Source organism: Oncorhynchus kisutch, linkage group LG20 (genome assembly GCF_002021735.2).
Source record: "Oncorhynchus kisutch isolate 150728-3 linkage group LG20, Okis_V2, whole genome shotgun sequence".
Classification (NCBI taxonomy): Eukaryota; Metazoa; Chordata; class Actinopteri; order Salmoniformes; family Salmonidae; genus Oncorhynchus; species Oncorhynchus kisutch.
In genome coordinates this window covers 33,629,185-33,642,216 of record NC_034193.2, presented here as the reverse complement: position 1 = coordinate 33,642,216, position 13,032 = coordinate 33,629,185, and the positions used below count along the sequence as shown (strand labels likewise).

The 13,032-nt window shown below is 42.4% G+C and overlaps 1 protein-coding gene across 2 annotated transcripts in view; it reads left to right on the top strand.

Annotated features, from left to right (window-relative positions):
* LOC109865642 (protein jagged-1b) overlaps nucleotides 1-11,546 on the top strand; it is a 33,793-nt gene extending 22,247 nt beyond the window's left edge. The window contains exons 16-26 of one of the 2 annotated variants that reach the window (XM_031799443.1): nucleotides 589-702; nucleotides 916-1,029; nucleotides 1,129-1,245; nucleotides 4,848-4,875; nucleotides 6,053-6,138; nucleotides 6,694-6,807; nucleotides 7,203-7,312; nucleotides 7,457-7,690; nucleotides 7,909-8,040; nucleotides 8,285-8,435; nucleotides 8,725-11,546. In XM_031799443.1, coding sequence (XP_031655303.1) covers nucleotides 589-702; nucleotides 916-1,029; nucleotides 1,129-1,245; nucleotides 4,848-4,875; nucleotides 6,053-6,138; nucleotides 6,694-6,807; nucleotides 7,203-7,312; nucleotides 7,457-7,690; nucleotides 7,909-8,040; nucleotides 8,285-8,435; nucleotides 8,725-9,269 — 1,745 coding nt within the window. In that variant the 3' untranslated portion in view covers nucleotides 9,270-11,546. Of the gene's footprint in view, nucleotides 1-588; nucleotides 703-915; nucleotides 1,030-1,128; nucleotides 1,246-4,847; nucleotides 4,876-6,052; nucleotides 6,139-6,693; nucleotides 6,808-7,202; nucleotides 7,313-7,456; nucleotides 7,691-7,908; nucleotides 8,041-8,284; nucleotides 8,436-8,721 lie in introns of both variants that reach the window. The other variant, XM_031799442.1, reaches the window with a different exon arrangement.
* Nucleotides 11,547-13,032: the final 1,486 nt, after the last annotated feature.

The window sequence follows — 13,032 nt, the reverse complement described above, 5'->3', positions numbered from 1 at the left end:
AATTGTAGAGGCATTTTAGAATTTAAGCCAATTTGCTGCAATTCTACACATTTCTCCATGGAGCTGAGATTCTTTTTTTTTTGCAGTTTTAAAGCAAATTTTTGGGAATTATAACATTTTTGCCATACAGTTGAGAGAAAATGTTTCAGTTTTAAAGCTAGTTTCCTGCAATTCTATGCATTTTGCCATGGATAATGCGGTGTTCTTTTGCTCAAACATAATAACAAAAGAAATACTGCTGAGTTAATTCCCAAAATAATGTTCTATTCTCCCTGACTGTCTAGCTTTTATTTTGGTGATTTGAGAACTAACAAAGATAACATTATGAAAAAAAAATATAGGTCCATATAGGTTTAAGTTTTATACATACTTGAAAACCAGATGTTGTCTTTGAATTTTACACTTAGTGTTTTTCCATTCTGAAAATTTGACTTATGCGACCTGGAGAAAAAAAGAGTTTAGGCAGCCCGACAAGGATTAAAATGGCAGAAAAATCTCTGCATGTTTTTCTTTCTCCGTGAAAGCCGAACAGGCAGTTTTTTTTAGTTTTGGCATTTTGGCATGTTTGTCTCTGTCTTGTCTCCTCAGACATTGACGACTGCAACACCAACCCCTGTCGCAACCGCGGCACGTGCCGGGACCTGGTGAACGACTTCTACTGTGAGTGTAAGAACGGATGGAAGGGCAAGACCTGTCACTCAAGTAAGCCCCTCCTTACTACAGTATAGCACACTTTATTTTTTTATTTTTTCGCCCTGGGGCGGCCGTGTGTTGTGATGTAAGCATGTGTGCATGCTTGTACGTGTTCGAAAGGGTGTGTTTGTGCCTAAATTAAACCTGTATGTGTTAGGGCCTAATGGTTTCCTGACATTGACTATGAACAGTTGCTAACGTGTAGTCTTTTTTTGCTTCCAGGGGAGAGCCAGTGTGACGAGGCGACATGCAACAGTGGCGGAACGTGCTACGATGAAGGGGACACCTTCAAATGCATGTGTGCCGCCGGATGGGAGGGTTCCACCTGTAATATAGGTATGTAGCATAGCCAGCAGTGCTAAATTATTGCAGCTAGCTCTGTAGCATTTTCCAGCTAGCTAGCATGTTGGCTAAAGGCTGTGTTTGCTTCTCCAGCTAAGAACAGCAGCTGTCTGCCTAGCCCTTGTGAGAACGGAGGCACCTGTGTGGTCAGTGGAGACTCTTTCACCTGTGTCTGCAAAGAGGGCTGGGAGGGCCTGACCTGCAACCAAAGTGAGTGATCCCAGAGTGTGTCCTCCCTTGTCCCAGTGACTGGGGTAGATAATACATCTTTAGTAGAGAATTGTAGTTTTTTTGCACTATTAGTTGTTCATAACAACTTGATAGTGTAATATTCAGTTGCACTACATTTTAATCTGCCATAGTAGATGAGTACAGTCTGGCCTTCGTCCATTATGTAAAGAATGTATCTAGCTAAATCTTAACAATAGGAAATGTTTTACATACTTTTTTTTATTTCTTAGATTAATGGTATGTGGCCTCAGCTAGCCACACACTCATCTTGAGTTAATATTCAAACATTCACTGTGTTAGAGGTCGAGCAATTATAATTTTTCGATACTGATTATTGGAGGACAAAAAAAGACTGTCGGTTAATCGGAATTTTTTTATTTAAAATGTAAAAAAAAATTATATATATATATTACTGCTCAAAAAAATAAAGGGAACACTAAAATAACATATATATTCTTATTAATATTCTTATTAAATACTTTTTTCTTTACATTGAATGTGCTGACAACAAAATCACACACAAATTATCAATGGAAATCAAATTTATCAACCCATGGAGGTCTGGATTTGGAGTCACACTCAAAATTAAAGTGGAAAACTACACTACAGGCTGATCCAACTTTGATGTAATGTCCTTAAAACAAGTCAAAATGAGGCTCAGTAGTGTGTGTGTGGCCTCCACGTGCCTGTATGACCTCCCTACAACGCCTGGGCATGCTCCTGATGAGGTGGCGGATGGTCTCCTGAGGGATCTCCTCCCAGACCTGGACTAAAGCATCCGCCAACTCCTGGACAGTCTGTGGTGCAACGTGGCGTTGGTGGATGGAGCGAGACATGATGTCCCAGATGTGCTCAATTGGATTCAGGTCTGGGGAATGGGCGGTCCATAGCATCAATGCCTTCCTCTTGCAGGAACTGCTGACACACTCCAGCCACATGAGGTCTAGCATTGTCTTGCATTAGGAGGAACCCAGGGCCAACCGCACCAGCATATGGTCTCACAAGGGGTCTGAGGATCTCATCTCGGTTCCTAATGGCAGTCAGGCTACCTCTGGCGAGCACATGGAGGGCTGTGCGTCCCCCCAAAGAAATGCCACCCCACTCCATGACTGACCCACCGCCAAACCGGTCATGCTGGAGGATGTTGCAGGCAGCAGAACGTTCTCCACGGTGTCTCCAGACTGTCACGTCTGTCACATGTGCTCAGTGTGAACCTGCTTTCATCTGTGAAGAGCATAGGGCGACAGTGGCGAATTTGCCAATCTTGGTGTTCTCTGGCAAATGCCAAACGTCCTGCACGGTGTTGGGCTGTAAGCACAACTCCCACCTGTGGAAGTCGGGCCCTCATACCACCCTCATGGAGTCTGTTTCTGACCGTTTGAGCAGACACATGCATTTGTGGCCTGCTGGAGGTTATTTTGCAGGGATCTGGCAGTGTTCCTCCTGCTCCTCCTTGCACAAAGGCGGAGGTAGCGGTCCTGCTGCTGGGTTGTTGCCCTCCTACGGCCTCCTCCACGTCTCCTGATGTACTGGCCTGTCTCCTGGTAGTGCCTCCATGCTCTGGACACTCCGCTGACAGACACAGCAAACCTTCTTGCCACAGCTCGCATTGATGTGTCATCCTGGATGAGCTGCACTCCCTGAGCCACTTGTGTGGGTTGTAGACTCCGTCTCATGCTACCACTAGAGTGAAAGCACCGCCAGCATTCAAAAGTGACCAAAACATCAGCCAGGAAGCATAGGAACTGAGAAGTGGTCTGTGGTCACCACCTGCAGAACCACTCCTTTATTGGGGGTGTCTTGCTAATTGCCTATAATTTCCACCTGTTGTCTATTCCATTTGCGCAACAGCATGTGAAATTTATTCTCAGTGTTGCTTCCTAAGTGGACAGTTTGATTTCACAGAAGTGTGATTGACTTGGAGTTACATTGTGTTGTTTAAGTGTTCCCTTTATTTTTTTGAGCAGTTTATATATTTGTAATAATGACAATTACAACTGCAACAATACTGAATGAACAATGAACACTTATTTGAATTTAATGTAATATATACATAATGAAACATGTTCAATTTGGTTTAAATAATGCAAAAACAGTGTTGGAGAAGAAAGTAAAAGTGCAGTATGTACCATGTAAAAAAGCCAACGTTTCAGTTCCTTGCTCAGAACATGAGAACATATGAAAGCTGGTGGTTCCTTTTAACATGAGTCTTCAATATTCCCAGTTGAGAAGTTTTAGGTTGTAGTTATTATGACTATTTCTCTCTACCATTTGTACCTTATACCTTTGACTATTGGATGTTCTTATAGGCACTTTAGTATTGTCAGCCTTATCTCGAGAGTTGTTGATAGGCTTGAAGTCATAAACAGTTCTGTGTCTCAAGCATTGCTAAGAGCTGCTGGTGTAACAGATGTGAAATAGTTAGCGGTGGTGCGCCCTAAATAGCGTTTCAATCGGTGACATCACTTGCTCTGAGATCTTGAAGTAGTGGTTCCCCTTGCTCTGCAAGGGCCATGGCTTTTGGAGCGATGGGTAACGATGCTTCGTGGGTGACTGTTGTCGATGTGTGCAGAGGGTCCCTGGTTCGCGCCCGGGTATGGGCGAGGGGACGGTCTAAAGTTATACTGTTACACTGGCAAATGCAGTAAAGCACTGTTTGAATGAATGAGTGCTTACAAGCCTGCTGCTGCCTACCACCGCTCAGACTACTCTATCAAATCATAGACTTAATTATAATATAATAAACACACAAATACGAGCCTTTGGTCATTAATATGGTCAACACCGGAAATTATCATTTCAAAAACAAAATGTTTATTCTTTCAGTGAAATACGGAACCATTCCATATTTAATCGAATGCGTGGTACCCTAAGTGTAAATATTGCTCTTACATTGCACAACCTTCAATGTTACAATTATGTAAAATTCTGGCAAATTAATTACGGTCGTTACACAGTTTGCAACGAGCCAGCAAGCCCAAACTCCTGCATATACCCTGACTCTGCTTGCACTGAACGCAAGAGAAGTGACATCATTTCCCTAGTTAATATTGCCTGCTAACATTAATTTCTTAACTACATATACAGGTAAAAACACAATATACTTCTGTACTGATTTTAAGAAAGGCATTGATGTTTATGGATGGGTACATTAGTGCAATGATTGTGCTTTTTCCACGTATGCGCTTTCGTTACATCATCACCTGTTTGGGAAAGTTGAAGTAGGCTGTGATTCGATTATGATTTAATAGGCACCGCAAAACAAGTTAGTTAACCTAGTAATATCATCCATGTGTAGTTAACTGGTGATTATGTGAAGCTTGATTGCTTTTTTTCTAAGGTAAGTTTAAAGCTAGCGAGCAACTTACCTTGGCTCCTTGCAGCCACAAGGTCCCTTTTGATGCTGTACTTCCGTAACAGGTGCCACCCATTCTCCTCGTGGATTGCAATGTAATCGTCCAAAAAGGCCGATTACCGATTTTGTTATATGAACTTGAAATCGTCCCTAATTAATTGGCCCGATTTTTAATCAGTCAACCTCTACTGTGTCTAACACAATTTTCTTATTTCTCATTTTACAGATTCCAACGACTGCAATCCCCACCCTTGGTAAGTCAATCCCATGCCAAGTTAGACCCAGTAAACATATCTGCCCTCAGGAATGTCCTGTTGCTGATAACACACATACACTCATCGTCAACAAAGAGCCACAAACAACTCACATAACCCTGTTTGCTCAAGCCTTCACAATCAGACATTGTACCTTGATCCACTTCCTCTTCGACCCAACGCCATTTTTAAGAATAATATCAAATCAAATCAAATGTATTTATATAGCCCTTCGTACATCAGCTGATATCTCAAAGTGCTGTACAGAAACCCAGCCTAAAACCCCAAACAGCAAGCAATGCAGGTGTAGAAGCACGGTGGCTAGGAAAAACTCCCTAGAAAGGCCAAAACCTAGGAAGAAACCTAGAGAGGAACCAGGCTATGTGGGGTGGCCAGTCCTCTTCTGGCTGTGCCGGGTGGAGATTATAACAGAACATGGCCAAGATGTTCAAATGTTCATAAATGACCAGCATGGTCGTATAATAATAAGGCAGAACAGTTGAAACTGGAGCAGCAGCACAGTCAGATGGACTGGGGACAGCAAGGAGTCATCATGTCAGGTAGTCCTGGGGCATGGTCCTAGGGCTCATGTCCTCCGAGAGAGAGAGGAAAAAAAAGAGAGAATTAGAGAGAGCATATGTGGGGTGGCCAGTCCTCTTCTGGCTGTGCCGGGTGGAGATTAAAACAGAACATGGCCAAGATGTTCAAAATGTTCATAAATGATCAGCATGTTCGAATAATAAGAAGGCAGAACAGTTGAAACTGGAGCAGCAGCACGGCCAGGTGGACTGGGGACAGCAAGGAGTCATCATGTCAGGTAATCCTGGGGCATGGTCCTAGGGCTCAGGTCCTCCGAGAGAGAATTAGAGAACGCACACTTAGATTCACATAGGACACGGAATAGGACAGGAGAAGTACTCCAGATATAACACACTGACCCTAGCCCCCCGACACATAAACTACTGCAGCATAAATACTGGAGGCTGAGGCATGTATCTATAAATGTATCTGTTAAACTGTTTTTATGGTGAAATCATTTAATGCAGAGGGAATTCTTGAGTGATGCTTATTTAGATACTTCCTAAGACATGGCATTATATTTCCAACCTGTTTAGTAAATTCTTATTGGTTAAGAGCTATGACCCCCTGACCTCTGTCTCTATCCTTTTCTCTGCAGCTATAACAGTGGAACCTGTGTGGATGGAGATAACTGGTACCGGTGTGAGTGTGCCGCAGGATTCGCAGGACCAGACTGTAGGATTAGTGAGTATTAACCCTTTGCGTTCCTCTCCCCCCACCCCACTTACTATTCTTAAGCTGTGACAAACGTCAGTTAAGTCGGTGCTAAATCAGGTTTGTGTCTTGGATTTGGTGGTGCTTGTAGGACAACAAAATGGAGGACGGGTCTTATGAGATGGCTAGAAAAGTTCACACTGCGGTTAACCCTTTGATCCAGTTAAAGAGAGCTGAGAGAGAAGTTGATCACCTGCACTCATTCCCAATGATAACTTGACCACCCAGAGTTAGTCCAACTGTTAACTAGGAATGAAACTAGGGTAGAGTTTGAAAGTATTTGATCTTCAAATGTTTTTTTTGTTACGAAGTTATACTACTTTGTAATTAGCACAGTTTGGTCTGTGGCTCTGGGAAAAATATCAGTCTAAGGAAAATGGTTCCAAGACGTATCGTGATTCATTAGGAAGTCTGACTTGTAGTCACTGTCTGTTAGTCAGTAGGCTAGATGGACTGATGCATATAGATTGATGAAGTGACAGAAATGGAGTAGTACCCTAACAGTTGCCAATCTGGTCCCCTCAGACATCAACGAGTGCCAGTCGTCGCCTTGTGCGTTCGGCTCCACCTGCGTAGACGAGATCAACGGCTACCGCTGCCTGTGTCCACCAGGGATGGCCGGCCCCAGATGCCAAGAAGGTAAGACCTATACCCCTCCATGTGTTCCTTTGGCGGCTCATACTGGCTTCAATAAATACATTTTCCATCATGAGCAGCAGTGTAATTATCCCTGTTGGATTTTGCCATGACAATGTATATTTTAGTTGGAAACTTAGTCTGAATTTTTGTTCCTTGTGCTGTAGCTCTTTAGGTGGTGTTTACCGAACTATAAACAGGACATCAGATTTACAATGTATAAGTGTACGGTACAATATCTTTATTAACATCACAAGAACCTAAGTCTTAACAAGAGTCACTGTTGGTGTAAACAGTCAACCTGAATAAAACACAGTACATCTAGGATTTTGGGCATCTATAGCAAATGTTAAGGTTCAATCTTGATGAGACTAAAATCGCCACCACCTGCTTTGCAGTTGCTGGGAGACCCTGTGTTGTCAGCGGTCTGGTGGCCGTGGACGGGACCAAATGGGACGACGATTGCAACACCTGCCAGTGCCACAATGGGAAGGTCACCTGTACAATGGTACGAAACCACAGGTTTTACGACAAGCTGGCTTTTTTGTGTTTTGTTCGTACTATATTCAATCCCCATAGTTATGTGAGCTAGCTATGCATTGAATGACCACAAATTATCACCACCACTGACCACATTCCTGTCCCCCTCCAGATCTGGTGCGGTCCCAAATCCTGCCGGGTCCACAGTAAAAGCCACGGCGGTGGCGAGTGCCCGGTCGGTCAGATGTGTGTGCCCGTCCGGGACGAGTGCTGTTTTGTCAAGCCATGCCCCAGCCAGGGCGAGTGCTGGTCGGCCTCCCACAGTCCCAAGCCCCACGCAAAGTGCCACCCTGAGAGCAACTGTGCCAACGTCACCTTCACCTTCAACAAGGACACCATGCCACAGGTGAGTTGGCGCAAGCCACATCGTAAAAACTATTTGTTCAAACTTAAACTAGGAAGTCAATTTAGCCAATGGCAAAACCATTGTCACATCCAGTTTGGCAGCATTTCATATTCCTTTGTAAGACTAGGAGCAGTTTGTAGTTTTTGATTAACTGTGATGCCGATACTTTAATACTTGTGAACTTATACATTGAACCTTTTGACCTCTGTGTGTGGCAGGGCTTGACTGTTGAGAACATCTGCAGCGAGCTAAGGAGTCTGTATGTGGTGAGGAACCTCTCGTCAGAGTACTCGGTGTCCATGACATGCGAGCCATCGGCCACAGCCAACAACGAGATCCATGTAGCCATCGTAAGTACCGCTTGGCAAAAATGTTGCCCTCAATTCCATGATTGTCAAGAATAAGCAAATGACCATTTTGAAACATACATTAGTCATTTAGCAGACAGTCTTATCTTAAGAATAACTACATTCGCATAAGGATTCATTTGTCCTGTTTCTCACAATATACGCAATATTCTTTCAAATGCGATATATGGAAGTTACAAGTTTCTTGTACGAAGACTTAACTCTATTAGTTATTTTATTTTTTTAGTCGATGGAGGACCCCAGAAGAGGCAAGGCCCCAATCAAGGAAATCACGGACAAGTTCATAGACCTGGTCAGCAAGCGAAACGGCAACAGCACTATCACCACAGCCGTCATCGAGGTCCGCGTCCAGAGGAGGCAGAGCCACAACCCCAATGGTGAGCGTACAGGGCACAGGCAGCCATTTTTTTTCTGCAAGGACCTTCACTAGTAGTGGGATGGTTTTATGTACCTAGGTTTGAAAAAATTCCTGAGCATTCCCCATGTTTTCCAGAAATCCCGGTTGAAGTATTTTGCAGTTCAAATTTTTTAATTGGAAGAGGGAGAAGATCATATTTCTGCTGCTGTCAACTTCTGCGTAAACTATAGTTTTTGATATCGGAGTCTCCCTCCCTTTGTTCTAGTCTTCGATAACTAACGCCTTCCCTCCCTTTCTCCTTCCAGCAGACTACCTGGTCCCCCTGCTGGTGTCCGTAGTCATCGTCATCTGGCTCCTGGCTGTGGTCTCTGCTTTTATCTGGTGCCTCAAGCGGCGCCGAAAGCCCAGCACCCACACGGGTGTCAACACCCAGTCGTCGTCCCCAGCGACGACAGCCGAAGACACCAACAACGCAGTCAACAACGTGCGCGAGCAGCTCAACCAGATCAAGAACCCCATCGATAAACACGGTCTGACCAATGGCCTACCCCCAGTTAAAGAACACCCCAACCACCACCACTATCACTATGAGGACAAGAACTCTCTTATCAACGGCAAAATTAGAACAAACAACTCAGACGTGGGTAGCCACCATTCGGATGACGAGGAGTCTGAGAAGAGGTTTCAGAAGGCTAGGTTCCCAAGGCATACGCCATATACGTTAGTGGACCGGGAGGAGCGGAGCCCAGAGCCGCTCCGCACGGCCGGCAAACACCCCAACTGGATTAACAAACAGGACAACAGAGACTTGGAGTCGGCGCAGAGCTTAAACCGAATGGAATTCATTGTATAGCGCACAGCTTGGTGACCTTGGCCTGACCACTTCAACTGGTTTCTCATCATTGGAAGGTCAGCTGAGGGGCGCTCCAAAGTTGTTGATGCTGTTGTCATATTTTTGAATCAAAAAGTTGTGATTTACCCTTCACAAAGAAGACAAATTTCCATGTGTTTAATTTATGTTTCGACAAGCTGGCTCACACTGGCAATAACGGTTGGCTGTGGTTTGGCTGGATTTCCGGGTGCTGCGTTTTTTTTAAAATTATTATTATTTTTTAAACCAGTCAACTTCGAGGCGGCACTTCTGTAAATGGAAATTTCGATGTACGTGTAAGATCTCTACGTTGTTCGGTAAAGCTGCTGTCGAAGGCTTTTTACAGGCTTTTACCCGGTAGTCATACGAAGTGTACAATTTAATATTAATGTGCGTTTAGCCTCTAACTGGTTTTGTATTTGTACGCGCTTCCGCAGCACCATACCACAGCAACTATCAAAACATATTATTTATTTTTGTTTGGGGCAGGTTGAGTCTGTCAGCAGTTGCTGCCGATATGAAGAATTTGTGTCAATGTAGAATGATGTATAGATCTGTAAATATTTTTTTTTTATTAATCATTGTGTATATTTGATTTATTAACTTAATAATCAAGAGCCTTAAAATATCATTCCTTTTATTTATATGCATTGTTTAGATTTGAAGGTTTGACAGCTTTGTAAGCTTACAACTTCCTTATTTTTGAAAATATTGTTTCAATATATACAGACATTGACCATTTCTTGTTTTGGCTCTGTACTACAGTAATTAGGATTTGAAATGATACAATGACTGAGGTTAAAGTGCAGATGGTCAACTTTACTTTGAGGGTATTTTCATCCATATCGTGTGAAATTTTTTTTTTAAAACTTTTTCTACATGGTCTACCCATTTCAAGGAACCAAAAGCATTTGGACAAATTCACTATGTTTAAGTTTAGTATTTAGTCCCATATTCCTAGCACGCAATGACTACATCAAGCTTGTGACTCTACAAACTTGTTGGATGCAGTTTCTGTTTGTTTCAGATTATTTGCTGCCCAATAGAGTTGAATGGTAAATAATGTCCCATGTGTATGGCGCTTGCAACGCCAGGGTTGTGGTTTTGATTAAGAGCGTCTGCTAAATTAACTAAATATTAATGTCACTTATTGTAAATATGAATATAATATTTCTGAACACTTCTACATTAATGTGGATGCTACCATGATTACATAGAATTGTGAATGAGTGAGAAAGTTGGAAGCACAAAGATTATACCAAGAACATGCTAACCTCTCACCCTTACCAATAACGTGAGCAAAGCAAATTTTGTGGAGGGTGTGAGATATGCCTCAACTTTCTCACACATGATTACAGAAAAACATGAATAATAATGGTAGCATCCACATGACTCAATGACAATTCCCTCAAATGAAAGCTGACAGTCAGCAATTTAACTTCCGTCATTGTATAATTTCAAATCTAAAGTGCTGGAGTACAGAACCAAAACAACTAAATGTTTCACTGTCCAAATACTTTTGAACCTCACTTTGTTTCATAAATGCCAAAAGTGTTCTTGAAAGAATAGTTTATTTTTGAACAATTAGATGGCCATTTTTGTCCACTCAAAAAAAAAAAAAAAAAAATTGTACGATGTCTGTTTGAAACCATTTCTATGGTATATTTGCCAGGACTCTTTTGTAAGTACTTAAATGTAAATGGAATGGCAGGGGAAAGGATAAAATAACATGGAGGGTCATTTGAAACAATGCAATGTGGCAGACACATTGCTTGCCAATTAAAGACTTAAGGGAACTTTTTTTTTTGTAGCCTGATGTTTGAATGTACAGCATAAGTGTCAAGAACAGGAAAAAATGTCCTTAAATCCTTTGTAAAAAAAAAAAAAAAACTTTCGGTGTATGTGATTACTTTGCATATATGGTAATGAACTCTAATAAATGGTGGAATTCGTTTTGCATGGCCCGGTGCCCCAGGTGGGTGGAGATTTCACTTAAGGACCAATGGAATGGTCTTCAATGAGCAAATTCGGGTCACCGGGCCATGCAAAACTAACTCGACCATTGAGATACTTGAAGAGAGGAGATCCAATAAGAACACTGTAGAACTGTCATGTGACACACAGCCTTTCTGGATTGGACGGAGACCACAAGGCTGTAAACATTTTAATTTATTTTTTGTTTGCCCTGAAAATCATGATATGTATGTGTACATTTCACTTTAGTGTGTTAACTTGAGAATTAAAGTATTTTTGGGGGGAGGTTGTTCCTGGCAAGTCTTTGTTTTGTTTTGGAAAGTAATATTTATTAAAATATTTTGTACAAAAAAAGCTTAGTCTTTGTTTTCCATTGCTTTCTGGGGCAAATGGTCTGGCTGGTGGCGTAAGTTTGCGGGTGTAGGCTAGACGACGACATGGCGGATTTGCCGCATTTGCTGTTGAGTGTTGAACAATGACGAGCTTTTGAGCCTCGACTATCCCCGTCCTCTCTCACACATGCACTAACAGTCTCAGCAGAAACGTGAGAGAGTTTAAAAGGCCTGTACACCGCCCTAACCTGCGTGGGAACAAGACTGTCTTTCACCTAAATAAACAGAATGAGACACTTGCAAATGCATTTATAGAGGAATTGTTCCAAATGGAAAAAAACAAGCAATCTTTTTCCTCCCGTTTGACTTGACCCTGACTTTGAGATATTTCATTTATATTGAACTTGATTTCTCCCTACTTATTATGCCGGGTTTGAAAAACGGGAAAGTAGCATTTGTGTGTTTCAGGCACAAAGGGGTGTGGTATATTGCCAATATACCACGGCTGAGGGCTGTTCATATGAGCAACACTGAGTGCCTGGATACAGCCATTGGCCATATACCAAAAACCCCAGAGTTACCTTATTACTATTATAAAATTGTTTTGTCATACCCGTGGTATAAGGTCTGATATACCACGGCTGTCAGCCAATCGGCATTCAGGGCTCGAACCACCAAGTTTATTGCAATTATAGAAATTACACAAACTTTGTCATTGGGAGGAGAAGGATAGCCTACTTCTCATGTAAAACGGAGTCTGATAAGTAGTGAAATTCTTCAAGATCTAGTGATTATTTGAGGTATAATCAGAGGATGTGGGAGTTTAGTCGTCTTTTTGGGATTGCGGCCTCACCTCACCTCCCCTGTTTTTATTATTTTGGGATGCAAAAATTCAGAGATCATCGTTCCTAACTCTCAAGCTATGTCCCAAATGGCACCATATTCCTTATTTAGTGCACTAAAGTTTTTATTGCCTCGGTCTACTTAAGTAGTGCGCTTTATAGGGAACAAGGTACCATTTTGGACACACTCCACCACTGTGGTCTCTCAGCTGACTCCTAGCCAACGAATAGCCAACCAATTCCTCTCTTCCTGGTTTCTCAGCAAAATTTGCTTTTATTTCCCCAGTCTTACTGAGGTTTGTGGGTGGTTAGGTGTGTATGTGTGTCTTTGTTCATGTATAGCACTCTGTGCACTTTCCGCGAGGCCGGAAGAAAGCGGATGTTTCCAGATTTCAAAGCTAGTATTTTCAATCGATGTGGGGACTCCGCTCAGGTGTCTTTTTATGCTTGCTACATTAGGTTACACCAGGGGAGGAGAACTCAATATACTTTTGAATGAAATCAAAAAATCGAATCGAAACTGTGTATAAATGATGGACCTATATTCATACAGTTTTTTTTGTTGTCTATGTCCAGCTTGCTAAAAATCACCAAAAT